This window comes from Lutra lutra, chromosome 1, assembly GCF_902655055.1.
Source record: "Lutra lutra chromosome 1, mLutLut1.2, whole genome shotgun sequence".
NCBI lineage: Eukaryota > Metazoa > Chordata > Mammalia > Carnivora > Mustelidae > Lutra > Lutra lutra.
In genome coordinates, this window is record NC_062278.1 from 222,607,094 (window position 1) to 222,634,097 (window position 27,004).

The window sequence follows — 27,004 nt, forward strand, 5'->3', positions numbered from 1 at the left end:
ACGCTCCAGCTCTGCCTCCAGGGACCTGTCCAGGGAGGACTTCTGAAAGCTTGTGGTCGTCTGCTGGCTCCTGGCGGCGGCCCGTTCGGCAGTCCACATACCGACCCCGGGTGGAGGCCCCTCCCACCCCCCATCTGCTTGCCCTCGGGAAGGGAGCCAGAGGCCATGGTGTGGTTCAACAGCTTTATTTTATTAAAGGTGCGTGTGAGCCGCCTGGTTCCACGGCTTCCTCCCGCCAGACGACGGCTGTTTGGTGTGGTTAGTGGGTTCGTGGGGGCAGACAGGGCTGTATTTACACGGGTCCTGTATGCTGCGCAGACCGGGCAGAGAGGCAAGGGGCAGACCCAGACAGCCAGGCTTGGGCTGGAGTGTGCGGCCGCCAGCCGGGTGATGAGAAGGGGCAGCAAGGGTGAGGTAATGCCGCGCCAGCGGGTGTCCCTGAATTCAGCACCCAGCTAGCGGTGGTGTCCATCTGGCCCTGGGCCCTAAGGTCACAGGCTGGGGGTCCCAGGTATTCTCCTCGGGCTCGCCCCAGGAGTGCTGAAGCGGCACATGGGTCCTTCACGGTCTCCCTGGTCGGTGGCTGTGTTGGTCCTTTGGGTCCTGAGACCTTAGGCCTTCAGCTCCTGACTCAGGTTGATTGTCGGTGACTGCCACCTGCTGCCACCTCCAGGAAGCATGTACCAGGGCGCCCGCTACCTGCCCAGGCTGGATGCTGAGGTGTGGCTGTGTCCCTGTGCAGGGGTGGGGTGGGTGGGGGGAGGCAAAGTGGCTGCCAGGCGTGGGCGGGCGCAGGCTGCCCAGGTGCCAGCCGAGAGGCAGGCAGAGGGCGGCATCGAGGGAGCGTCCCGAAGCACGGGTCTCCCCCGGGCATGGTGGGCTCTCCACTCGCCCAAGAGGTAGCTCTGGGAGTTCTCCCCACGGCCCACGTGGGGAAACAGGCACAGAGCGGCGGAAGCACTACCCTGGGTCTTACAGTGCACAGGCGCTCAAAGCTGTGGGCCCTTGTGGCCGGACGAGCTGGCGGTGGGTCCACTGCCGCGTCTTCCCACCAGGCCATCGTGGGGAGCACCTGTCTTATGGAGATGCGAGCGTGATGTCTGGCAGTCCCCAGATCCAGAAGGGAACTTGGAAGACCCTCAGTCCCAGCCCTTCAGGGTACAGTGGGGACAGGGACTGGCACTTTCTGAAAAGAGTCCCAGACACACCAGTGTGTCCCCAGGGGTGGGCTGTGGCTGTTTGCATCTGGCTCAGCCACCATCGCCATCTCCACTGCTTGCCGCCCTGGCTCCTGTCGCACAGGACTGGGTGCTTGGCGGGGCGGGGGGGTGTGATGCAGCATGACGGCAGCAGGACATCCGTGGGGTCTGGAATCAGCACGGCTCACAAGGGTTCCCTTCGAGGACAGTGACCCATGGGAAACTTCTGGATGATGGGGAGGGACTGTGGTGTCTGTGGGCAGGGGCTCGCGGTGTGCTCCCCCTTCAGAGAAGGGACTGATGCTCGCAGAGGCTCACAGCATCTGCTCCGGGCCGGCAGTGGCGCTCTGGCGAGGCGGCTGTCACAGCAGATCTGTGAGCCGGGAGCAGCTTCTCCCTGGAGCCTCCGTGTGCAGGAAAGAGGTCGCTGGCTCTTTGGGCAAGGAGGCGCCCTTGGAGCGGACACCAAGCCCAGACGTAAGGTCCCTGGGCAGGCTAGCAGGGGAGGGGGAAGTGAGGCCTCCAGGCTCACTGTCCCTCAGTCTGTCTGCCTCCAGGGCAGCGACACTCTAGCACCCGGTGGCCAGCGTCCTCCAGTGGCAAAACCGGGCTCCCGCCGCTGCTGTGCTGTCCAGAGAAGACGGTGTACCTGGCACGGAGCCCGAGGACCCCAGGGCTTCATGTGTCGTAAAGGAGAATGGAATTGAAAAGCGAGGCTGCCGCAGGGACGTCCCTCCACACGCTTCCTCCCACAGGGTGTGCTCGCAGACCCAGGCAGCGTCCCAGCTCCCCTACACCCTCCTGGATGGTCGCCTGGGTCTCCTCCTCGCTGCTCCGTGCCCACCTCCAGGGGCCCCCTCCCCCCAACCAAGGTTCTTTCTAAGCCAGAGACAGCTCCCGCCTCTGCTTTCCGCGCACGGGCCTCTCTCTGTCCTTCCAGGCTGCTCCATGCACCATCCCTGGGGTGCTCCTGACTCCCCTCAGCGGCAATGTCTAGGGCGGGGCAGGGGCTTTGAGTTGGACTCAGCCACTCCCTACCCCCACGCTCCCCAGCTGGGGCTGAGAAGGCAAACAAACCCGCAGAGCCATCATTAACCAATTACTGGGCCTCCCAAAATTACAGGCTGCATCCCAGTGGAGGCTGGGACAGATTCCGAGGCCCCCAGCTGGCAGGCGCTTGCTTGATGGGGCCACCCTCCCCAGCCCTGCCCCCCACCTCGGGCGGACTCTGTCACCTCCCTGCTGCTCCTGACACGGTCTTGCTGAGGCTTGGCCCAGCAGAGCGGGGGGCCCTGGAGCGTTGCTGCTGAGGGCAGCCCAGGCTGGGAGGGTAGTCCCCATGTGGAGGCCAGCCTGGGGCCAGACCGCCTCGCTGTGCTCACACCAGACTGGGTCGAGATGGCGCCGGCAACCCGTTCCCTCCAGAGCCCCCACAGCACGAAGCAAGCGTCTGTGCGTGAGATGTGAGGCCAATCCAGGCTGCAGTGGGGCTCCAAGGGCTCTGATGGGTAGATGGACCCTAGGACCACCCTCCAGGCAGCCAGACCAGCCCTTGGCCAGGAGAGGATGTTCTAGAAGGCCGGTGCTGGCCACTATTCCAGGAGGCTGGCAGGGGCAGCAGTGGGGGCTTTCTCTGTGGCCAAGTCAGTGGTGGCTGCCACCATGGGGCTGGGCACATAGTTGAAGGGGGGGACACGGGCCGAGCGGCTGGGGGAGCCATGCCGGCTGGCGGGAAAGCCCCCTGCAGCCACCCCCAGGCCCTCATGGACAAAGGGAGCAGAAGTGGGCGCTTTGGTGGGGCCAAGCCCATCCACATCGCTGCTGGTGAGTGTGCTGGGGCCGCTGACTGGGGCCTGGGGGGGCCCCCTGCTTTCCAGACTCGGAGATGTGCTGGAGTTGGTCTTAGTGGCGGCAAAGTCCTCCGTCTGGACCACGGCGTCGCTGGTCTTGCGCTGTGGGGGGCCGCTGAGGCCCTCCTTGGACGGGGCGCCCATCAGTGGCAGGGCAGTGGCAGGCAGCGTGCTCCGCAGGATGTGTGGAACGTCCTCATCCCGGATGCGACGCCACGTGGTGCCTGGTGCCGCCACCCTCGGCAGTGGCCGGGCCTCTCCATCGCTGCTGCGGCGGGCAGCGTCGGCGCTGGGCCCGGGGGCGGCCCCGTCGGGCCTGCGGGCCACGCTGATATGCGGCAGGGAGGCATACCGCTTGACCGCCTCGGGTGGGGCGGCGGCCGTGCGGACAGGCAGGCGGGACGGGCTCTCGGAGCTCGGGCGCCGGGCGGGCCGCTCGCTGGGCCTGGCCGCCGGGGCTTGCTGGGGGGCTGTAACCTGCCTGGGGGCTGCCCGCAGCTCGTCGCAGCGTGAGGAGCAGAGGAAGACGGCGGGCAGCGCGGGTCGACTGCGGCGGGGTGAGCCGCCCTGGGAGGCGGGGGGCGCAGCCTCTGGCGTGGACAGTCCCGAGTGGCGGCGGCGCAGGCCCGGGGACTCCTTGATAAAGGTCAGCTGCCGCTGGAAACCGGAGCGGTCGGATGACCCGCTGCCGCTGGAGCGGGCAGAGGCCACACGCACGAGGCCCAGGCGGCCCCCTCGGGCGCCAGGGCTTCCCTCCGCTGCCGCCCGACCCCGGGGACCCGGCTCCGGGGCTGCCCTGGCCAGGGCTGGCGGCCCCCGCCTGGCTGGCCTCTGCATGAAGGGGATCCGCACAGGTGACTTCTGCGTCTTGTGCTGCTTAGACAGCAGGGCCCGCGTGGGTGTTTGGGGCACCAGAGCTGCCCCGGGGCCGGGGAGAGGCCCTGCTGCCTGGGCGCCTGGGGGCAGCCTCCTTGTAGGGGGCTGGGAGGCCGGAGAGGCGGGGGAGGACCCTGAGGAGGGGGCCTTGGCTAGGCGGGCAGGCGGTGTGGCGCTCCTCTGCGGACGGCTCAGCGCCGCCAGCTCCGAGCTCTTGCCCGGCCGGTGTAGGCTTCGAGACCGCTGCTGCCCGGGGCTGGGGGTCTTGGCGGGGGCTCCTGGCTGCGCAGGACTCGGGGGTCCCATCTTCCTCGGTGCCACACGGGTGCCAGGGTGGCTTTTGGGTTGGGCCCGGGGGGCCGGGCTGGGCACATAAATCACGGTCCTTCCCCGGAGCACGGCTGGCACCCTGCACGCGGTCTTCTGAGCCCCACGCAGCTTCTCGGGGCCACTGGTGCTATGCTGGGCCAGGGCCGAGTCCCGTTTCTCCGGCCTCGCGGTGCTGCCCACCCGGCCCTCTGCCTGCAGCCGCCGTCCCTTCCTGTGCAGTGTGGGTTGCAGGGTGGAGCTCCCCGACAGCCCCGACCCGGACAGGATGGAGTCAGACCCAGATGAGGCCTCGTGGGTGGCCGCGGCCGCTGCCTGGTGCAGCCACGTGACAATTGAGTTGGCGCCCTCCTGGATAGCGCGCCACTCAACGCTGTCAAGGTCGGAGGCATGGTCAGAGCTGGCCGCCTCGTCCCCGCGCTCCCGGGGCCCCTCTGCAGGCTGCTTGTCTGGCTGGGCGGCTTGGGGCTTGCGGCACCGAAGGCCTGACGCTTGGAACCGGCGCCTGGGCACCGTGGAGTTGACACCGCGCCGGAGCAGCCCTGTCTCCACCCGTGGGCTTGGGGGGCCATGACAACCCCCTGCAGCGCCTGGCCCCTTGCTGACAGCTGGCTCGAGAGCCTGGGGCCGGCCTGCTGGGTGCTCAGGGGGGTCGGGCTCACTAAGGGAGCTGGCGGAGGAGCTCAGGGAGTAGCATGGTGGCATCTCATCGGCAATGAGGCTGGGCTGGGCACGGGCAGCTTGCGTGGCCTTGGGCGTAGCCTTGGGTGCGGCCTGCACCTCCTTCTTGCCAGCTGGGCGCTCTCTCTTTACCGCCCGGGGGATGGCAGATGCCCGCCGCGGGGGCACCACCGCCTCGGAGGGCTCCTCGTCTGAGTCGTTGTCATAGAAGCAGTACACGGCTTCCTCGGTGGGCGTCGTGAGGCACAGGGACTGCAGCGCCCCATCCACGCGGCCCGGGCTGGGGTGAAAGACATCCTGGTCCTTGTAGGCGCTCGAGGGCCGGTGGAGGGGAAGCTCCAGCCCCTCCCTGCTCCTGCCCACGCCCCGGGCCTGCCCTGGGCTCTGGCCCGCACCCCACGCCCTGTGCCTGTGCCCCGTGGCCTGCCTGGCCGGGGCCTCGCGACCCGCAGGCTTCTGCCTGTCCGAGTGCCCGCTGGGTGGGTCCCTGGGAGGTCCCTGCAGTGTCTCGTCACTGAGCGAGGTGGAACTAGAGAAGGTGACGGGCGTGCCCTCAGCAGAGTCAGCGCAGGAGTCCTCCGCCCGGGCAGGGGCCGGCACCAGCATGTAGACGGGCACGGGCAATGCACGGCGACCAGGCACCAGCGCCGAGGCCACCTTGCGGAGCCGGGCGGGGACTGCCGCCCCCAGGCACTCGCGCAGCAGCTCCAGTTCCTGGTCAGCGGCTGCCGGGCCCTCAAGACAGCCACCGGCCTCGTCCCGCCGGCGGTGCCCTGCAAAGTGCAGGCCGGGGCCGCTGCCACCGCCGCCACCGCCACGTTCGGGGCAGGCTGGGGGCAGCAGCCGCAGCTCCACGTCCTTTTGCACGTAGTGCTCGTGCAGGGCCAGCGCGCTGAGGCTGGAGGCGCAGGAGAAGTTCTCGTCCGGCTTCTCCACGGTGAAGCGCACGCTGCCCGCGTCCAGCTCGGATGGAAGCCGGCAGCGCTCGCGGCGGTCGGCGATGTCCAGGAAGCGCTTCACGTAGCTCTCCCACTGCAGGCTGAACTGGGTGCTCTCCCGCTCGCCGGGGGGCACGGGGGCTAGCGGGGGCGTCTTGCTGCGGCTGGGTGGCATGGTCTGCCCGGGGCTGTCGGGCAGCTCGCTGGGGCTGACCGTGCCGCTGCCCAGCCCGCTGCATGGGTCACTCGGGACGGAGCTGGCGATGGACGGGCTCTCGAAGCTGCTCAGGGAGCTCACCGAACTGCAGCGGCTCAGCACCAGCGGCGTCTCCTGCACGCAGTTCTCCGAGGAGCTGGACGGGGTGGTGTCCTCCACCCCCAGGCCCCGGCCCCGCTGGGGAGCCGGGATGGCCACGGGCAGGGAGGCAGCCCCAGGGCCAAGCCAGGCCCCGTCCAGGTCAGCCTTGCTGGGTCCGGCCTCCTCCAGCCCTTCCAGGGATGAGTCACTGTCCAGGTCCCCGGCCTCACTGGGGCCTGGGCGGCCAGCCGAGGACAGCGAGGACAGGGAGCTGCAGCGCGACAGGCACAGTGGCACGGTCTCTGCCACCAGCTTCTCCGGCACCTTGCTCAGGCCATCCATGGGCAGCCAGGCCTGCTTCCGGGCTCCGGGGGCCAGGGACCCCATGCCCGCCCTGGGGTTGCCCTCGAAGAGTGGCACGTGCCGGTAGGTGGGCGACAGCCTGATGGTGCGCACACAGGCGTCGGGGGCAGAGCCGTCCCGGGATGCCGGCTCCTGGCTGCCCGGCAGGTGGAGGTCAAGCTGGCTGGGCCGCACCTGGCTGCTCGGGGACCCCTCACGGTGCTCGGCCAGCACGGCCAGCGGGCAGGACCGTGTGTGCTCACGGGGACAGCGTCCGTCACCGGTGCTGCCGCTGTTGAGGCTGTCATTGGAGAGGCTGGCGTGGGCAGCCTTGAGCCGCACCAGTGGGTGGGCCCGACTGCCAGCCTCTGGCCGCCTGACCTCCGGCCGCCGGCAAGGAGAGCAGGACTGGGCCCGGCCTTCACGTGGCGCTTCCTGCCCAGGGTCCCCAGAGCTGAGGCTGAAGCTGTCGTCCGACGAGGTGTGCAGGGCGGAGATGTCCTCCACCAGCCTGTCGATACGTGCCACCGCCAGCGCCAGCTTGGCCTTGGCTCTGGCCGCCACGGCCACCTCCCTGCCGGCCTCCTTCTCTGCGTCTGGCACACTGCGGGGGGCTGGCGGGGCCCGGGCCAGCGCCTGCCCCTGCAGGAAGGGGCTCCCCAGGAAGAGTGACAGCACCGCGGGGCTGGCAGGCTCCGCGGTGGTGGCTGCAGCGGCCAGGGAGGGCGCCTCGTCGTCATCGAAGCAGCCGGAGTCAGAGGCGTAGTCCCGGGCCAGCCCGTCCAGGTGCCGCAGGGGCGGCAGGGGCTTCTTGGAGGCTGCGTCGGCCTCCGCCTCCGGCAGGCCCTGCTTCTCCAGGTGGTCGAGCGCCTGCGCCAGATGCCGCGTGTCCAGCTCGGCCTCCAGCGCCCGCTGCTTCCGCACGTACAGGCTGGGAGCGCATGCGCCAGGGGAGACGGCCGTGGCTGTGGTCTGGTACTTGGCGGGGCGGTGGGCCAGCAGGTTACGCAGGGCGGCGGCGCTGCCCATGGCGATCATCTTGTGCTTGGAGTGCACCAGGTTGCGCAGCATGCCCACGGCTCCCAGGTCCCACAGGAGCTCTTGGTCACGCGGGCTGCGGGCGGATAGGTTCCAGAGCGTGCCGCAGGCGTTGCTCACGATGGTCAGGCTGTGCGACGTCAGGTGCTGGAGCAGCGTCTGCAGACAGTTGTGGTCCCGCAGCACCTGCCTGCGGGCGGGGCGGGGGCGGGGCGAGGAAGCGTCAGGCACACGCGGCCCCGCCCCCTCGCACCCCGCCCATCGCTGGGCTCCCCCCACTGCTCGCCCCGCCCCTCCCCCAACCCTCCCCCTGCCCCGCCCCTTCTCCCCCAGATCCCGCTCCTCGCCCCCTGCGCCCCACTCCGCTCTGCCCTGCCGGGATGGGACCGCAGTGGGGGAGCCAGTCTTAGCCAACGCTGAGTAAGGTAACTGAATTTCAGAAAACGGACTAAATGTTTACTAAATGTATATATTAGGGGCGCCTGGGTGGCTCAGTGGGTTAAGCCTCTGCCTTTGGCTCAGGTCATGGTCTCAGGGTCCTGGGATCGAGCCCTGCATCGGGCTCTCTGCTCAGCGGGGAGCCTGCTTCCCACCCCCATCTCTGCCTGCCTCTCTGCCTACTTGTGATCTCTGTCAAATGAATAAATAAAATCTTTAAAAAAATAAAATAAAATCTTTAGCACAAGTATAGCCTATGCCATATTTGGGATATACTTACACTAAACATAAATATTACATATTTTCCTACGTCAAAAACATTAGTGATTATTGTCTCACAAATAATACTTTATTTTGATAAGGGATGAATATTTCTTAATAGTATTTATAAAATTTTCAGTAAAGAACAAGTATTTGTTAATATTTAGAAAGTAATACATATTTTTATTTTAATAAATTAGTTTAAAATTTAGTATAAGTATATCCCACACAAGATTTGAGATATATTTACACTAAAAAATGTAGTCCCTAGGGACCAGTTGGGACCGTCCATTCTCAGCACAGAACAAGGCTTGTCCTTGGTTCCCAGACAAGTGGGCTCTGCCGTCCCCAAGCCCAAACTACACAGGGGCAACCCCCTTCTCCCAGTGCAGGGCCCCGCGCCCTCCACCCCCGGTGGCCGTGGGCTGGGAGGGGCTGACCTGTAGTCCTCCCGGGTGGCAATGAGGCTGGACACGTTGCGCAGGATGCCGCCACCACTCTCGATGATGGCCAGGGAGTTGCTCTGGCACTTGTGGGTCAGTGTGCTCACCAGGAAGCCCAGGGCACCGTCCACCTGGCAGATGGCCGCCTTGTTCTCCGTGCTGTGTGCTGACAGGTTCCACAGGGCACTGAGCACGCTCTTCAGGGTGGACTCCTGGACACAGATTGGGTAAGGAGGGGGTCAGTGTGGGGGCAGGGAGCAGGGACCAGGCCAGCCCCGCCCAATCGGCTGTTCCTGTCAGGGTGTGGACACAAGGCTGGGAAGAAAGGCACCCAAGGGGCACCTGGGTGGCTCAGTGGGTTAAGCCTCTGCCTTCAGTCCAGGTCATGATCTCAGGGTCTTGGAATCGAGCCCCGCATAGGGGGGTCTCTGCTCAGCAGGGAGCCTGCTTCTGCCTCTCTCTCTCTCTCTGCCTGCCTCTCTGCCTGCTTGGGATCTCTCTCTCTCTCTGTGTCAGGTAAATAAATGAAATCTTTAAAAAAAAAAAAAAAAGGCACCCAAATACGTTTTCCCATACAAGTAACAGTGAAAGGATCTTGAGATACAGGGTTGGAAGCCCCAGGTGTGGACCAGCTGCTCTCCAGTGCACTATTTGGCTTGATTTCCCCCAGAGATGGGGAACTCACCCCCTATCGCAGGTCTCCCTGCGCTGTGGCTGGCACTGAACAGCCCTGGCTGGTCCCTCTTCCTGAGGCCTGAGGTGAGGTCTCCCTGTCCCCAGCCTCCCACTCCAGCTGGTGCCCACCTTGGAGGCTCGAAGAACACACTGCATCAGGGCAGTCATGCTGCCGACCTCCCTCAGCACCTTCTTGCTGTTGATGTCAGCCCTCCAGGACAGGTTGCGCAGGATGCTGGACACCACCTGGGCCGGGGCAGAGAAGGGGCAATGTGGACCTAAGGCCACCAGAGCCTCCACCTCTGTGCCAGGCGGAGCTGAGCAGAGACTGGAGGGGATGCCCCATACCCAGGGGAGAGGGAGCCCGGCCAGCAGAAAGGCCTCAGGCAGTGGGACACCCCACAGGGCGCTCCTGGAGCCACACTGCCCAGGTACCTGGTGGAGCTCCTCGCTCTCAGAAGCCAGCTGGGCCACGATGGCCTCCATGCAGCCCCGGCGGGCACACAGCGTTGCCTGTTGGTGTGAAGAGGGAAGTCGCGCCATGCCAGGCAGGGCAGGGGGCATGAAGTAGACCCACCCCCACCTTCAGGTTCCCTCCTCTGCTCACTGAGCACCAGCCCCCATCCTCACTGCTGCGTGCTGCAGGGGAGGGACGGCACTTACCCTGTTGATCCAATGAGAAAACTGAAGCCCAGACCAGCACGGACACCCAGCCCCCTAGTCCAGAGGCCCCATTTTCGGCAGAGCTGGCCTCAGAGCAGCCAGCAGGATGGTGGCCTGGCTCATCGCATGCAGACACCAGCCTTCTCGGCCCCACTAGCCCTCTCTGGGCCTCAGTCTACCCGCCTGCAAATTGGGGACAACTGTCTCCATCTCTGAGGGCTGTTTCGAAGCTGTGGTGAGGTTGAGGGCTCCGATCTGGAGAGCGCTGACCCTGCCCAGCCTCTGGCTGCCCCACGCACCTTGTTGGCGACGTCCCCAAAGGTGAGGTTGGTGAGGGTCATGCCGGCATAGCGGCGAAGGGCAAGGTTGAGCGGGTCCCGCGTCATCTTGTGCATCTCGTAGTCAACCTGCAGCAAGTCCGCGACGGCCTGCAGCCCACCTGCAGGGGCGCGAGCAGGGCGTGGTGCACCTGTGGGGTGCCCACCCATGGCCGGACACCCCAAACTACCCACCTGCCTTCTTCCTGGCCTCAGATGCCCTCTGCTCCCTCCCACCCCACACCTGCCCCGCTCAGGTCCCCCTCCCCAGCCCCCAGGGCTACTCCCCAGCCTCTGGGTCATTGCACGGCTGTTCCCTTTGCCTGCAGTGCTCTTCCCTGCTATTTGCCCAGGTTACTGGCTCTGCTCCCAGCTCCAGTCACTTTCTCAGGGAAGCCCCTCAACATCCCCCACGAGAATTCTCTCCAGACCGTTAGACCACGAGCCACGGAGGGCAGGCTATGGATGGCCCATGCTCAGGAGGCACTATGGGGAGAATGAATCGGGGATGTGGTCAGTATGGAGCAAGGGAAAGCAGCAGCAGCGCAAGCATGAGAAGCCCCATCTCCGTCTCCCCGTGGCAGAGATGATGAGGGCAAATGCCAGCATCCCTGGGGCAGGAAGCGAGTGGTGCGCATCTAAAAACCTCCAGTGTGGGGCGTCTGGGTAACTCGGTGGGTTGAGCCTCTGCCTTCAGCTCAGGTCATGATCTCGGGGTTCTGGGATCGAGCCCCGCATTGGGCTCTCTGCCCAGCAGGGAGCCTGCTTCCTCCTCTCTCTGCCTGCCTCTCTGCCTGCTTGTGATCTCTATCCAATAAATAAAGTCTTATTAAAAAAAAAAAAAAGCATAGTGCCGGCCATGTAATAAGTGGTAAGTCACTGTTATAAAAACCTCCAATGCAAGCCTGCGACGTGTTCACAGTGGCTGAGGGGGACACAACCCAAATGTCCATCAGCGGACATGGACGGATGGGTGGACACAGTGTGTCTGTCCACAACGCAGCATTCCTCAGCCACAGAAAGGCGGGACACTCTGACACCTGCTACCGCATGGGCAGACCCCAAAGATGTTCTGCTCGAGGGTATTTATATCAAATAAGCCGGATCCAGAAGGACCCACAGGACCCCACTCCCAGGAGGGTCCCAGAGGAGTCCCGTCCACACAGAGAGGAGAGGGTGGGAGCTGGGGCTGGGGCAGGGGTGGGGAGTCCATGCTTCACGGGGACAGGGTCTCTGTGTGGAGAGATGGAAAGTTCTGGAGACGGAGGGCGGGGTGTGAGTGCTTCCTGCCGCGGAGCTGTGCACTCAGAGACGGTTACGAAAGCAGATCTTACGTGTATTCTACCACAAGTTGGTTTTTTAAGTAGGCTCCAGGCCCGACGTGGGACCAGAACTCACAACACTCAAACAACTGTCACCGCATCTACCGACTGAGCCGGCCAGGCGCCTCTAACAACTTTAATTTGTGATTCTAAGTTATTTCAGGGGCTGCTTCCAAGTCCCTTCACCCTCCTGAATGTGGAACCCCACAGGAAGGACACGGACAAGAAGAGGCAGCAAGTGCTGTGACTCAGCTGCGGAGGGGCTGCCGGCTAGGGGCTCCTGGCAGACACCGGCGGTATGCAAGTGTTTTGCCCTCAGGTCCCCTGTATCCTCTGAACGTTTGTGAGGTTTGTGACCCCAAAGAGATTCTGTGCCTGTGGGCAACAGCCGTGCATACGCGCCTGCTGAAAATGAAAATGAAGCCTCTTAGCCCTTGGAATGTGCAGCCCAGCGGTCCTCAGAGGGAAACGCCGGGAGAAGACAGGGTGGGAAAGGCAAATCATATCTTTGTGTCCTTATCAAAACAACTGTGACCTTGGGGACCTCGTAGGAGGGCGTTAGGAACCCCCAGGGTTCCTGGGCCATACTCAGAACCAGTTCCATATGACAGTCTACATGTTCCTAGTCCAAGTGTTCAAGGTCAGAGGGGATGCGGTGCCAACAGAAATTCTCTGTTTGGGCCTTGTGCCGGTGGGTGGGAAGCACGGCCAGGGCCCTCTGGCCTCCTGTGTTTAGACTAAGTTCTGGGGCACACGCGTGCAGGTGTCTTGTGCACGGAGCAGACTGGACCACCTCCTCTGCCCCCTACCGCAGGGGACTGCAGAGGGAGGGTAAGACACCTGCCTGTGGCCGCCGCCTACCTGCTGAGCACACAGGCTTCCAGATTTGGGGTTTTCTCTGGGTTGCCTGCTTCCTTGTTTTCCTGTGTCTTCCTTTGTAAATCCAGCATATCGGGGGGAGCCCTCCCCTAGGGCCGGGCACATGCCACCCACGCAGCCAACCTGCACGGGGTCTACCCTTTGCGCGTTCTGACCCCCTGCGAGGCGAGAAGCGGCATCTCTGGACAGTGAAATTGAGCATACACGGGTGTGATGTTTGAGCTTTGCTATTTGTTTTTCCCGGGTTTCGAGGACTTGTATATGGAAAGAGACATAACACTTGTAATGCTCGCAAACCTAGGATTTCACAAGGTCGACCCCCACCGCCACCCACAATGCTCCCTGAGCAGAGACGCTTCCCTGTTCTCTGAGCCCCAGCATTCTGGTGGCTACCAAGCCGGCCCTGGCCAGAATGAGGCCCAGCAGCCCCCCGGGGCCAGTCAGGAGACAGTGTGGAGTCCTGGAGGAAGCCAGGGGGCACTCACCCAGCTCGTTCATGGCACGGCGGTACTCCTCATCAAAGGACAGCTTCATCACGGCACAGGTGGCCTGGCAGATCTGAGGCTCAATGGGGACGGGGGCTGCGGGCCAGGGGGCTGGGTCAGAGCCATCCTGCTGCTGGTGCGTCCCTGCCCTTCCCTGCCTTCTCCACCCCACAGGCCTGCAGGGACCCCAGAGCTTTTCAAACTGCTGTTCGTGGGCGCATGGGGGGGCCTCCCAGAGCAGGGCGGCCTTACCACGCCTGTCTAAAGGCAAGTCACAGGGTGCTGTCCACACCCCTGCATCGCAAAGGCCAATGAGGCAGTGCCTGGTGCTAAGGACCTTTTGGCAGTGTTTTTGCCATATATTAACTTTGCAAAGACCTGCAAACACTAGGGGTCCCAGACTGCACCCTGCTTGCAAAGGTTATGGGCTCTAGCCCGAGTCCGCGGGAGGCCTGGACGGCTCTTCCGGCTCACCGCCCCACTACACCGAAGCTCCCACGTGCTCACCACCGCCGTTGCCGCCTCCATCGGCGCCGTCCCTGCCCTGCAGCCAGTCCCAGCAGGTCTCGCAGTAGGCCCGGATCTGCTCCAACACATGCAGGACGCGCATCTCCTTGCGCGCCAGGCCCTGGTCCGGCTGCGAGAAGACTATGTTGTGCAGCGCCGCGTTGGCGCGCATGCGTGCATCCTTGGCTCCCGGCGCCCCGGGGCTCCCAGCGCCCGCCTCGGCACCATGCAGGATCTGCAGCAGCAGTGGCAGACACCCCGAGCGACGCATCGCCACGCAGCTCTCCGGCGAGCTGGACATCGCCAGCAGGGTGCGGGCTGTGTCCTCCTGGTCCCGTGTCGCCAGCATGGACAGCAACCAGAAGACCACCTCCACCTGGAAGGGCAGGGAATGAAGTCAAGTTAGGGAACTCCGCCCAGCTCACGGGGCCTCAGCCAGGGCTAGCCGCGGTCCCCCAGTGCGCCGCTGAAACACAGTGAGAGTCCTGTGACCCCAGCCCCGGAGAATCGCTGGCTCACCCTGACCCCCCTGCCCTGCATCCTCCTGGGGGCCAGCGCACACACGTGGGGAGGGGATGGGAGGCATCAGCCAGCACCAAGTACCCCCAGTTCTGGAGGGCCAAGAGTCCACCCTGTGGTCCCTCACTGGGTACTCCTGTGGGTGACCTCCTACGTCTGAGACTAGGTTGAACGCCCACCCACCCACCTTCCCAACCCCAGAGCACATGCTGGCTCTGCCAGCCTCACCGCACCCCCCCCAACCAGGTGGCCCTTCCACACCTGAGGACACTTTATAGAGACAGAGGAGAGAGGGTCCCCCACGTCTGACAGCGACTCGGGACCCGCCTCACCATGCGCCTCAACCCAGCAGGCCGCCCTCACCCCTCGCAGCTTGGGCCCCCCACGAACCTGGATACCCCTCACCTTGCTGTTGCCCGGCTGAGGGACACCATCGTCAGGGTGCGTGGGGACCTCAGTCTCCGGGTCCTCCTCTACCGGCACTGACTTCACCGCCAGCAGGGCCTGTGCGGAGAACGCCGGGCCTGGGGGTTCGGTTGGGGAGCACCCCACAAAGCGCCCAGACTGCGGATGCCGGCCACAGCCCCATGACGATATGGGTGGGGGCTGCGGGCCCGTTCCTGCGCCCCGGGTAGGGCCCTGGCTCCACCCCTCCCGGTACCTGGGGCTCGGTCTGCGGCACGCGGTCCTGGGCGGACAGCAGCTCCTGATCGATCTGCTCCAGGCGCGAAGCGCGGATCTGAGCGCAGAGAAAGGCGCTCGCCAGGGCTGACTCCGCCCCGGCGCTGGCCCCGCCCACTCCCGGCTAGGACCCCACCCGCGGTCCGAACGGCACATGGACGTCCCACTCCGCCCACTCCCTGGCCCCGCCCCTGGCTCGGATCCCACCTGCTCCTCTACCTGGTCCCACCCGCACTGAGCCCCGCCCCGTTGCCTGACTCTGCCCACAGCCCGGCCCCACCCACGGGCCCAACCCCAACCCGAACGGACTCCACCACTCCCTGATCCGGTCCCGTCCACGCACCGGGGCCCGGGACCTGCCACGCTCGGTTCCGCTAACCGCCCGCCCCCTGCCCCCGCTGTTCTCGGACTCCGCCTCCCCCCCCCCCGGCTCTGCCCTCAGCCCCCTCCGGCCCCACCCACAAAGGGCTCCGGCCTCACCCCCCGCACCAGGCCTCTTCCCCCGCGGTCCCGGTCGGCCCCGCCTCACCTGCGCGCGCTGCACCATCTCGTCGGAGGTGCCGAAGCGCTCCTCCATCAGCGAGCGGATGTGCTGGGCCTCGAACTCCAGCTGCTGCCGGATCAGGTCCATCTGCATCGAGAACTGCTGGGAGGGGCGGGCGGCCGCGGTGAGGGCGCGCCCCGGCCCAAGCCCCGCGTCCGCCCCCGCGCGCCCCGCGCGGCGGCCGCTCACCGTCTCCACGTGCGGGAGCTCGTCCAGGCGCTTGGACAGGCCCTGCAGCTGCGAGTAGTACCAGAGCTTCTCCTTCTCCTCCTTCTCGATCTCGTTCAACAGGAAGCACCTGAGGAGGGAGTCGGTGGGCGCGAGCTGCGGACGGGGGGCCGCCGAGGCCGCGGCGCGGGCCCTGCTCCCTGGAAGCCTCGCTTCCCTGCAGGGCACCAGCCTCGGTGCTCGTGGGGCTGGGTGGGGCGGAGCGTTCACGCAAAGGAGAGAGGCGACTCCTTGGTAAGGTCTGGTCCCCGGAGACAGGCTCCGAGGGGGCTGCTGTGCCCCTGACGCTTCTCCCGCACCAGCTAGTCTCCCTCTAGCCTGCGAACACCACGTCAGGCTCGGGTTGACCCAGGCCCAATAGCCTCCCTCGGAACAACGCTGCGGCGACGCCCTGCTGTTCCCATTGTACAGAGCTCAGTGTTTAGGCTCTTTTCTTTTCTTTAAATAAAAACTTATTGCCTGGGGCGCCTGGGGGGCTCAGTGGGTTAAAGCCTCTGCCTTCAGTTCGGGTCACGATCTCGGGGTCCTGAGATTAAGCCCCGCATCGGGCTCTCTGCTCAGCGGGAAGCCTGCTTCCTCCTCTCTCTCTGCCTCTCTGCCTGCTTGTGATCTCTGTCTGTCAAATAAATAAATAAATAATCTTTTAAAAAATGCTTACTAACTTTATTTTATTTTTTAGAAGTTTTATTTATTTATTTGACATAGATCACAAGTAGGCATAAAGGCAGGCAGAGAGAGAGAGGGGGAAGCAGGCTCCCTGCTGAGCAGAGAGCTGGATGCTGGGCTCCATCCCAGGACCCTGAGACCATGACCTGATCCGAAGGCAGAGGCTTTAACCCGCTGAGCCCCCCAGGCACCTCAAACACTTATTGACTTCAAATAATTTGGCCTATGTTCCATATAATTACAGGGCAAAAGTCTGAGGCTGGGAGGAGTTAGGAGACTAGCTTGAGGTCCCAGAACAGGGCATGGACATGACTCCAAGCCAGTCCTGAACTGCCCCGTCGGACCCCACACAACCCAGCTGAGCCGAGCTGGGAGCTCCAGACGCTGCTTTCCTCTGCTGGCCATGGCCGGGGTTTCCTGGGCCGCAGCCCCTCTCTCCACAAAGGCTGCCTTGAGCCCTTCTGGTTCCAGTCCTGACCCTGGCAATGGACACAGCCCTGTCCTTGGGGAGGCCTGCATGCTGGGGACCCCTGAGGACATCTCCCAGGAGCCCTCTTCTTTGTCCTCCAGAGGTCCTCGGGAGGGAGAAAGGCGGAAGACGAGCCACACTCAGGAGGCGGGTGGGGCACTTGCTGGTGGGCCAATCAGGGGTCAGGGATAGCTGGGGCGGAGCTGGCTGGGAGTGGGGCTTCCCGCCACTGTGCTGTCTCTCACCGTTCCCGGTCCAGCTCCTCCAGCAGCCTGACAGTAGCCTTGCTCAGCTCCCCAAAACTGTCCTTAGAGGGTTCAGAGCCGTGGACGGGACTTTCTTCAGGGGTCCGCGCCTCGGGCTCGGGGCTTAGGGCCGGGGGTTGGAACTTGAGGTTGTACAGGCTGGTGATGTCCATCTGTAGGGCTGTATGGACACCGAAGAGAGGGAGAGGTCAGTGCCCTTTCCTGCCCCTCCTCCCCCTCCTCCTCCCAGCTCCCTCTGGAGGAAGGCTGGAGATTGCCCCAGTGTGCAGAGGGGCCTCCCCAGCAGCGCCCTCACCTTTCAGCTGCTCCAGCACATCTGTCTGCCCCAAGGACACCAGCACTCCGGCCTCTTGCTCCAGCTTGCCCTGTAAGTGCTTCAGGACCTCCTACGGCCGGGGCGGGAGAGAGCGCCAGCAGCGTAAGCCGGCGGTCCTGGGCTCCGCTGAGCCACCCCCACCACAAGATGCCCCAGCCTGGCCTGCCAACCTCTTGGTCCAGCACCCTGGTGTTTGTGCCTCCGGCCTCCGCCCAGCCCCACCCGCACCTTCATGCCGGACGTCTCCGTCTCTAGCTTGGACAGGTGGCTGGAATTGTCTCGAAGCTCCTGCCTCAGATGACTGTTCTCGGCCTTCAAGGCCTCCACCTGCCGCACCAGCTGCTCGTAGGGTGCCACGGAGCTCGCCATCTTCAGCTCCTGGAGCGCCTGGGGCCACAGGTCAGAAGGTTCACCCAAGGGTCTAGGAAGGGGTGGCCCCTGACCGAAGTCCCAGCCCTCCCATCCAGTCTGGGGGGTGAGTCCCCACAGGAGTGCCTGGTGTGGACTGCTGCAGGGCTGGCCCCGAGGCCATGCAGCATGGCCAGCAGAGCAACAGACAGTGACAGATGTGGGCAGAGCTGTGGGATGGACGTCGAGACACAAAACCCAAACGAGCAGCTGACCAGCAGACACCAGTGCCTGTCTGTCCTCACTGCTGGGTTCCCAGACACACCTGCTGATGGCATGGGCCTCGACCCCAGAGAGCAGCCGCCCAGAGGTGAGGGGAAGAGTCCACGGGCCGGCCCAGCCGAGGGGCGAGAACAAGGCCACGCCCACCAACAAAAAGCAGCGAGGAGAGCGACGGCCAGGCCGATGTGGCGACCCCTCAACTGGACAGACCCAAGCCCATCGCAGTCACCCTGGGGGTCTAAAATCTGGATGCCCCGCCCCCCAGCCCCCTTCACCAACAGCTGGAGCCCCAGCAGCTGCCTGCCCAGCCTGACTCCCCTCTGGTCAGCCCCCCGGCGGCCCGGGTGGCCCCATGCCCCGTCTCCTGGGCTCTGCCACTGCCATCCACTTCTTTGTGTGTGGCAGCCCTTTCTCACTGTGGCCCAGCCTCCTTCCTCAGTCCAGCTGGCTGGCAGCCCCTCCTCTCTTGGCTAGGCCCTCCCCGGAGCTGTCCCACCTCCTCCCCACCCCTCCCCTTCCCTCTTTGTTCCCTTCCCATCAGCACTCGCCCCTCCCTCCGCCTTTGTCTGAGGCGCACCAATGGCAGCCCGGCCTCTTCCCCACCTCCTTCCTGGGAGCCCCTCCCCAGACCAGCCCGCCTTCTCCTTGCCCACAGGGAGGCGCTTACCCCCCCCCCCGCCCCCACCTGGCCACCTGCATTCATTCACTCAACCGCCCTTGTCCCTCTGCTCCTACCCACAGAACCCTCCCCACCCCACCCACCCCGGAGGTCACCAAGGCCATGCTGGGCCTGTTGTAAAGGTGCAGAGAGGAGGTCAGGCCATCCGAACCCACCGGGAAGACCTACTGTATGCCTGACCTTGTCTTCTGAGTTCCCGGTCACAGTCCTGAGCCTCAGGGACCACCAACAGGCTGTGCTCAGAGGAAGAAAGTGAGGCCAGGGGGGCAGACAAGGCATGACTGGAACCCGGTCCTGGAAGGACTCAGGAGTCCAGGTGGTGTGCTCTGGCCTCTGTTTGCCCATCTGAGCCATGGGAATGCGGTATGCCTGGCCCATCCTGCAGGCTGATGAGAGGGTCAGGCATGGCTGTGGTCATGGAGCAAACCAGAGATCACAGGGCAGCCGGGGGAGTTGGAATGGGAGACAGTGTGCCAGACAGGGAAGGCCAGCCGCCTGGAGACCACAGCCTTCGCCTCCTACCCCAATAGTGGTCCCAACCGAGGCTCAGTCGGGGGTTGCAGAGCTGGGACCTAGGCCTGGGGTTGCAGCAAATTCCCTGGGCTGGAGTTGTGTCCTGGCTGAGGCTCCCAGGCCCTGCCCCACCAGAAGGAAGCACTAGGCCAGGCGCAACACCGCCTGCACACCCCTCCACTCCCTTGACCAACCTAGGCCCCCTCCCTGAGCCCCACCCAGGGTAGCCTTCCAGCTCCCGTTTCCCTCATGGGTGTCTGCGTGGATGTTCCAAGCCGAGCCTGGGACACCTTCACTTCCCTGGCAACCTCGTCAGCCTGAGCTTGGCAGCAGGGCCCCCACCAGACCTCCCCTTTTCCAGCCTGAGTTCCCAACTCCACACTCCCACCAGCCCCTCAAGCTTTGCCCAGCTGGACCCTCTCTCGCCCAACTCCCCACAGCCCTCCCACCAGGGCAGCCTCGCTGGCCTCCCACAGTCCACTCCTCATGCACAGCCAGAAGGAAGCCCTGAAGTCACTGGTTGGACTCCTTCCCTTGCTCCAGTACTTCCCATGGCTCCCCAGTGCCCTTGAGATAAGACCTGACTCCTCCACATCCCCTGGTGCTGCACAGCCGTGCTCTTCCACCAGGCCTCTGCGTGTGCAGTTTTCCACCTGGAGCACCTTTCCCGAACCCTGCCTCCCTCAAGGTGCAACTTCCTCCAAGAAGCCCTCCTGCTTGCGGCTCAGCTCCAGGTTGCGCCAGGGAACTCCCAGGAACCCTGGGAGATCTCCATTGCAGAAGGGAAAGCACCAGTAGCAGGGGGCTGGTCTGGTTGAGCAGGGAGGGGTGGCACAGATGTGGCCCAAAGAGGCCCTTCTCTTCCCTTCAATCCATGCCCCACTTCACAGAGAGGGAAACTGATGTCCAGAGAGGTGGGGCACTATCCCCAAGCACACACAGGCCTGCCTGCAGACTGTGGGAGGTCCGAGCGCTGAACCCCGTGAGTGGGTGTGTGCGTGGGGATAGCAGCAGCGGCGCGGGCACCCACCTTCCCGGGGCTCAGTTTCCCTTCCGGCTCCACCCTGGGGGAGCGGAGGCTCCCGAGAGTGTGCCCAGAGCTGAAGCAGAGACAAGGGGACGGAGACCCCCAGCAGAGGCGGAGGACGCGCCCCCTGCCCTCCACCCAGGGAAGCGCGCCGCTTACTTTATCTCACTCGGGCTGGGGTGGCGGGGGCGCCGCGGGGCGTGGGTTCCGGGTCTCCGGGGTCTCGGCGGAGCAGGCAGAGGGTTCCGGGGCGGACAAAGCCCGGTCCCGGCCTGGCCAGGCGGCGCCGCCGCTCCTGGGGCTGGGCGAGACCACCGCGAGCGGGGGAGGATGCGGGATGCGGGATGCAGTCGCCGCGGCCAATCGCGGAGCGGGAAGAAGGCCTGGTGCCATGGCAACAGCCAATGGCGGCCCCAGGGCGGGGAGCGGCGGCAGCGGGACGTCTCGCCTCCGGGCGGGTTCAGGGACTGCGTGTGCCAAGGGGGGTGAACCCCCTCCGAGGGAAGGGGGCGCCCCGTGGTCTAGGGCTCCGCGTCCCCCACACGTTCCGGAGTAAAGCGGCCTTAAGAACCTCCTGCAGCCGGACCCGGAGAACACCCCCGGGGTGTGAAACACCCCGTCCTGGATGTTACATCAGAATGGGGGGGGGGGCAGGAGCCAGGTCAGCCCCTCCCCACGGACCCAGCCAGGCCTTGTGCAGATGGGTGAGAGCGGCGCAGGGCCGAGGACCCAGGCTGGACCCCCCCAGCCCCTGCCAGCAGGGAGGGCCGTGGCTGGCATGAGAGACTGAGCATGGGGGATGGGCGGGCGTGCTGAGAAGCACTTGCGACCCGGGCATTTCTGTCTCCCTGGCAGAGCTCCTCCGTGGGCATCTGCCGTGACTCCTGTCCTCCTGCATGTCGCTCGGTCTCTTTCAATCTCTGTCTCCCTGTGTCTCTCTCTCTTGTCACACTTCTATTTCACCCTCACAGAAGGGGAGGCCGAAGAGGGAGGGGCCTGGGGTCCCGGCTTTCTCAGTTCCTCCCTGGGTCCCCAGAACCACTGAGGGTTTAAAACCCAGAGCCAGGATCTCGCAGCTGCGGCCAGTCCTTCCTGCCTCAGACACATGCATGCACGAGGACAAAGGGGGCTCTGGGCCAGGAGATGGGGTTTAGGGGAGCTGCCTCTGTCTTTCCTGGCTGGGATGCCGGGGCAAATCGTCTGCCCCGAGAACCTGATTCCCCCTGGGTAAAATGGGGGAGGCGGCTGCAGCCTCAGTTAGGGGTGGGGCAGGGAATGACGGGACAACAGGGAGCCAAGGGCACGGGGCCCACACTGTTTTCTGTTGGGTTTGCTGCAGGAGGTCCCCCGTGCCCGTCCTGGGCTGGCAATGCCAGGGGCCCTGAGCGGACCCTCGAGATCCAGACACAGCAGTCCCCAGCCCGTGGGGCTTGAGGACAGGGTGCAGTGGGCAAGGGGACCTTTCTGGAAGCTGGGAAGGCTGCCCAGAGAAAGGGACATGGTGCTTGGCCTCTTCAGGATGAAGAGCTGGACATGGAAGCAAGGAGGGGAACAGCGTTCCGGGCTAAAGGAACAGCATGTGCAGTTTCCGGAGCTGGGATCAGTGCCCTCTCGGGGGATGTGGGTTTGGGCCTGGGTCAGGTCCTTATGATGGGTTTGGAGCAGGGGCAGTCCCTGGAGGGGTCATGGGCTGAACTGGCCACAGTGCAGGAGAGAGGGGGTGGGCAAAGGACAGGGCTCAGGGCCCCAGCATTAGCTCTACCTTGATTCCTCACCATGACCTTGGGCCTCTCTCTCTCTGACCTCCAGTTTCTTGTTTTGTAGACTAGGAGGTGGGTTGGAGAATCCCTGCCCACACAGAACTAGGTCTTACCTCCCCAACCCAGTCTCAGAGGTCACTGGCTCCCAGGCCCCTCTCAGCCAAAAATCTTAGAGTGGCCTAAAGGCCAGCCATGTCCTCATACATATGAGGACACTGAGGCTTAAGCCAGGGAGTGCCCTGCTGGAGTTCACTCATGAGCCTCAGCAGCCCTGGGTTCTGGAGGGCTGAGGGCACCTGGGACTGAGACCCCCCCAGGTGCTCTTGTCCCCAAGCCTCTGGAACATTGTATCTCTGAAGCCCCTGCTCCTCCTCCTCCTCGACAATCCCTGACCCTGTAAATTCTTGAGCCACAGACTCAGGCATCACTGGAAATTCGAGAACCATAGAACCTTGGGAAATACAGCACCCCAGGACCCTAGTCCCAGCCTTGGGGGAATGAGAGACCTCCCCCCAATGTACAGCACCCAGGCCTAGTGTGGGGACCCTTCCCAGGGACCCTCCTGGGACCTTCTGTGCTCCCTACCGCTGCCGAGGAACCATGGGGCTCGCTCAGCTCCACCCTCACCCGGAGACCGGTCCCTCCCCCTCCACTGCCATCCCAGCATCTGGCCCCCATGCAACACGGTCACTCAGAGTGTCTGAGTCTTCTGATCCTGACCTCAGCGCCAACTCCCACTTGATGCCCCGCCCTTTTTCACTGATCCTCCGCGGTGCCAGGGGCAGGGGGTAGGACCCGGGGTGCCCCCCCCCCGCCACTCAGCTGGGGTAGGGCTGAAGGAAGCAGAAAGGCACCAGGTTTGTCAAGCGACTAGATGGGACCCCAGCCCAGTGATGGAGCAGGGCCCTGACGGGTGAGGAAGGACGGGCACCGGAGATGGGGGAGTGGTGAGGCCGCGCCCTGAAACCCGATCGGGGTGGGTCGCCTGATAGGGCTCTGGGCCTCAGTTTCCCCCGGTGGGGAGGGGGCGAGCGAGCGTCCCGTCAGCACCGCGGACAGCTCCCCCGTCGGCCTCCGGGCCGGGTCCTCTAGCGATGCCTCCGCCCGACACTCTAGCCCCCGCCCTGCCGAGGCCGTGACCTTGGGCTCCCCGCTGCGCCCCAGCCTCAGTTTCCTCTTCAGTTGGGGATGTTAGAGCCGTAGGGTTCCGGACGATTAGAGGCCCACAAAGCGCTCGGGCCTCGGTGGGATACATTTTAGGAACCTCAGCCTCGGCGAAAGGCGGAGTAGGCCCTCCGCCTGGAGCCCAGAGGGGAAACCGAGGCTGGAAAAGGTGCAGGGCGTGGCCCGGCCTCTACCCTCCTGTATGGGACGGACCCTCGGCAGGGCGGTCCCCCGTCGCGGTCCCGCCGCCCCAGTGCTCTCTGTGCCCGCGCAGTGGGGAGGGGTCCTGGGGGGGTCTCCCTCGGAGACCGGGAGCTGGGCCCGATGAGGCCGCGCTTGCGCAGACCCGGGGTGGGGGGGGGGTTCGCTGCGACGCGGGGGGAGGGGCTCCCAGCCAGGCGAGCAGCCTGAGGCAATTTCCCTGGCAATGGTCTCCGCGGCTACGACGCGAGACCCCGACCCGTCAAGCGTCCTGCTCGTGGAGCGCCCTTACGCCCTACCTGGTCCCCGAAGAAGGCCGAGTGTAGCAGGCTCAGCAGCCCCCAGAGCCCCATGGAGCCGCGGCCGTCCAGGACCAGCCCGCGCCCCGCCCTCGGCCGCTCGGGTTGTGGGGGGGTAGGCACCGCCGAGACTCCCTGCGCCTGCGCGGAGGGACTGCGGGGAGGGCTCGCTCGGCCGGTTGGGGCGGGGGCGGGGACTCCTGGGGAGGGGGGCGACCCACGAGCAGGTCTGCGCGACTTCGCAGGAGCGGGGGGAGGGAGCCTCGCGGAACTGAGGACTCGGAAGCAGAAGGTGGGAGCCTAGAGAGGGGTAGGTCGGAGGAAGAGCGGGCTGGGAACCCCAAGCGCGAGGGGTGCGGAGGAGAGTGGCGCTTTCGGAAAGATGGAGGGCGGCGCTGCCCGGTGGCCGCCGGCGGCTGCCCGCTGGGACAGGCGGCCCGCAGAAGCCGGGCTCGAGCTGCGCGCTCAGTCCATTAGTCATTCGGCAAAAGTGCGCCGCGCGCCTCTGTTTGCGGGACTCCTGAGCTGGACGCTGCGTACGGACGGGGCCTGCTGGCCCACACCACACGGAAACAGACATTCGGTCACTTAACCAACATCCACCAAACACCTGCTGTGCGCAGCCAACAGTCAAGACCCTGCTCGTGGGAAACGGGCACCCTGGGAGGAGGGGGAAGGACAGTAAGTGGGCTCGCCGTGAGCGCGGGAAACAGCCCAGAGGTGGGGGCGTGGGAAACTGCGGGAAGGGCATTTAATAGACCCCACGAAGAGCATCCCGGCACAAGGGGCAGCGAGCGCCAAGGGAGGAGGCAGAAGGGGACGAAGTGTGTGGGGGTAGGTGTCGTGCAGGGTCCCGTGGACGCGGGAGGATTGGGGCCCTTTCCGCGTGGGGAGCCCTGGAGGGCTGCAGGCCGACTGTGTGCTCGCCGTCCCCCGCCCCCCATCGGCAGCAGGGAGAACAGGGGGGAGGGCACCCTGCAGGGCTGCGAGGTGAGTGGTAGAGGGGAGTCACGGAGAGGCTGTCATTAGGAACTGTGCTAAGTCCTGGAAAAGCAAGGAACAAGCAGCAAGAAGAGAAGGGCGCTACGTGGGCCTCCGCAAGCCGGTGCCGTGAACCCGTGGCAGGGTACTCGTGTATAGGGCACAGCCCCTGCAAAGGCTGGGAAGTGAGAACTAGCGAGGATAGCAGGGGGATGCAGGCTGGCGCTGTCCTGGAGCCGCGGAAGTGAGGGGGTGAACACCTGCTTATTTAGGTTGATGAGCTGGTGAGAAATGGTGGACAAGAGGCCAGATCTAGAACGGGCTCTGACATAGCTGGCCAAGCTGACGAGGGAGACCAGGTGGAGCCTGGGGATGGGGGCTGCCTCCGGAGGGGTGGTGGAGATGGTGGGCAGGGAGTGAGCGCCGGGTCCGGATGTGGGGGTGCAGCCTGGTGGAACTGGACCAGAGGCTCAGATTCAGAAGGGCCCAGAGGCAGGAAGGGGGCTGCAGGCCAATGGAGGGGCTGGGGAGTGAGAAAGCCCTGATGTTGCAGGGGCCCACTCCAGAGCCTGAGCTCAGTTAGGTACTTCCTGGCCTGGAGTACCACATGCAGGCCGGGCCTGTCTCCGCAGGACACAATTCCTTTTGCTTGTAACACTAGCAGGCACTGTCCCCTGTCATACCTAATTAGCTGACAGAAATTCAAACCGCAGAAGATTAACCATGTGACCACTGACCCCTCTCACCCTAAGCCCACTCAGGTGGCCTGTGGTGGCCATGCTTCCAGTGAGGGTTAAAGGCCTAGGGCACAGGTGACACCAATGCTGCTGTCACGGAGAGGGTCCTCCTTATTTTTATAGACCACACGAGACTGACAAACAAGGTCCCGGGTTGTGAAAGCACAGGGGGCAGGCCCCACAGTCTCAGGGCACACCCCAGGCTAGTGCTCACTGCCATCCCACGCCTCTCACGCCCAGGCCTCAGGCCACACAGGCCTTTTCTCCTGCAACTTGGACTCGACGGCCTAAGAACTGTCCATTTGTGCGTTTTCATGCTCAGAGTCAAGAATCACTTTCCAGTGAAGGCACACGTTCGCCCTGAGCAGCCTTCTCCACCTCGACAGTCTTCTCCCGAGAAAATGGCTTCTACTCAAGTTCATTTAATTATGAAAATTCCAAGAAGGCGGGGCGCCTGGGTAGCTCAGCAGGTTAAGCCCCTGCCTTCAGCTCAGGTCCTGGTCTCAGGGTCCTGCATCAGGCTCTCTGCTCAGTGGGGAGCCTGCTTCCCCTCTCTCCCTACTTGTCATCTCTCTGTAAAATAAAATCTTTAAAAGAAAAAAAAAACCCCAAAAGGGGTACCTAACGGGCTGTGTCGATTGAGCCTCTGCCCTCAGCTCACGTCATGGTCTCAGGGTCCTGGGGTCGAGCCCCACATGCAGCTCTCTGCTCAGCAGGGAGCCTGCTTCCCCCTCTGCCTGCCTCTCCCCAACAAAATCTTGAAAGAAAAACAAAACCAAACCCCTAAGTTAAAAAAAAAAAAAATTCCAAGAATAAGGAAAAATAAGGCAAGATGAAAACAGGGAAGCAGGAACACTTAGCTCTAGGAACAGGGTTGCTGGGGGGGGGGGATGGGCACATGACAGGAGGAACACTGGGTGTCACATATAATGGCGAGTCATGAAATTCTACCCCTGGAACTAGTATCCCCCCAATGAGCCCTCATCTTCCTCTTGGTGTGGCTCGGGAGTCAGGCCACACAAAGGCTTCTGCGGTTCCCAGTGGGGGAGTGCAGATGGCGGGGACCTCTCCCTGCAGCCGGCAGATCAGACCACGTCTTTGCCGCCCCGAGCTTCAGGGCACGTTCCATCTCACACGGCCAGAATCCACGGCACGGACTCCCGGTTTCCAGCCAGCCTCTCCGCAATCGGACCAAGATCGGGGGCTGTCCCCAAGGCCCTCAGCTCCTCACCTCTGCCATTCGGAGGGGTTCCCCTGGGAGCTCCAGGCCTCTCCTACTGGCCAGCACCGCCTTCCCTGGCCTCCCTCTCCACCAGGCCTGGAACCAACCACTACCGCATGGCACCTCCAGGACCTTTAGAAAGGGAAGTTGAGCCCAAGGGTTGCAAGCTTGCCTGTGCCGACACACGGCCCCATTTCTGCCCGGGCTGTCAGTGCGTGGGCCCCAGGGAAAGTGCTGGACGGCTGCAGGCCCACGTCCAGGCCTTCTGGTCTCTGCACTGTGGTTCCCTCTGGGGAACTGGAGGGCCCTGGGCCATCCTGCCACACCCCTGCCGGCCACTTTCCCGCCTTCTACAAAGGACGCACACTTAGGCCTCCTCATGGCCCAGCCTGCCGCAACAAGAGTTAACAGCACGAGCCGCTGTGGCCCGAGGGGACGCGGTCTCACGGGGGCAGGAGGCTCCTCTTCATCCCATGGCCTCCGCTCCCTTCCCCTCCTCGCTCTGGATGCCAGCTCTGCGCCCCGCCAGCCTCCCCTCTGCAGATGGACCCCTTGGCACTGCT

General features: G+C 64.3%; 1 protein-coding gene across 4 annotated transcripts; it reads right to left on the bottom strand.

Moving 5' to 3' along the window:
* Window positions 1–25,671, bottom strand: APC2 (APC regulator of WNT signaling pathway 2). Of its 4 annotated transcripts, none has more exons than XM_047709741.1 (15): window positions 23,502–25,671; window positions 17,457–17,615; window positions 17,208–17,298; window positions 16,892–17,072; window positions 15,473–15,581; window positions 15,269–15,385; window positions 14,720–14,797; window positions 14,464–14,562; window positions 13,540–13,915; window positions 13,033–13,128; window positions 10,329–10,468; window positions 9,802–9,879; window positions 9,496–9,612; window positions 8,689–8,903; window positions 1–7,739 (listed from the first exon to the last, which is right to left on the bottom strand). In XM_047709741.1, exons 1-15 carry the CDS (start codon window positions 23,553–23,555, stop codon window positions 2,792–2,794), a joined length of 6,858 nt encoding a protein of 2,285 aa, XP_047565697.1. In that variant the 5' UTR covers window positions 23,556–25,671; the 3' UTR covers window positions 1–2,791. The 4 variants fall into 4 exon arrangements, with proteins under 4 accessions (XP_047565697.1, XP_047565706.1, XP_047565705.1 ...); XM_047709750.1 differs by having other exon boundaries at window positions 20,237–25,671; XM_047709749.1 differs by having other exon boundaries at window positions 15,269–15,382; window positions 23,502–25,670.
* Window positions 25,672–27,004: the final 1,333 nt, after the last annotated feature.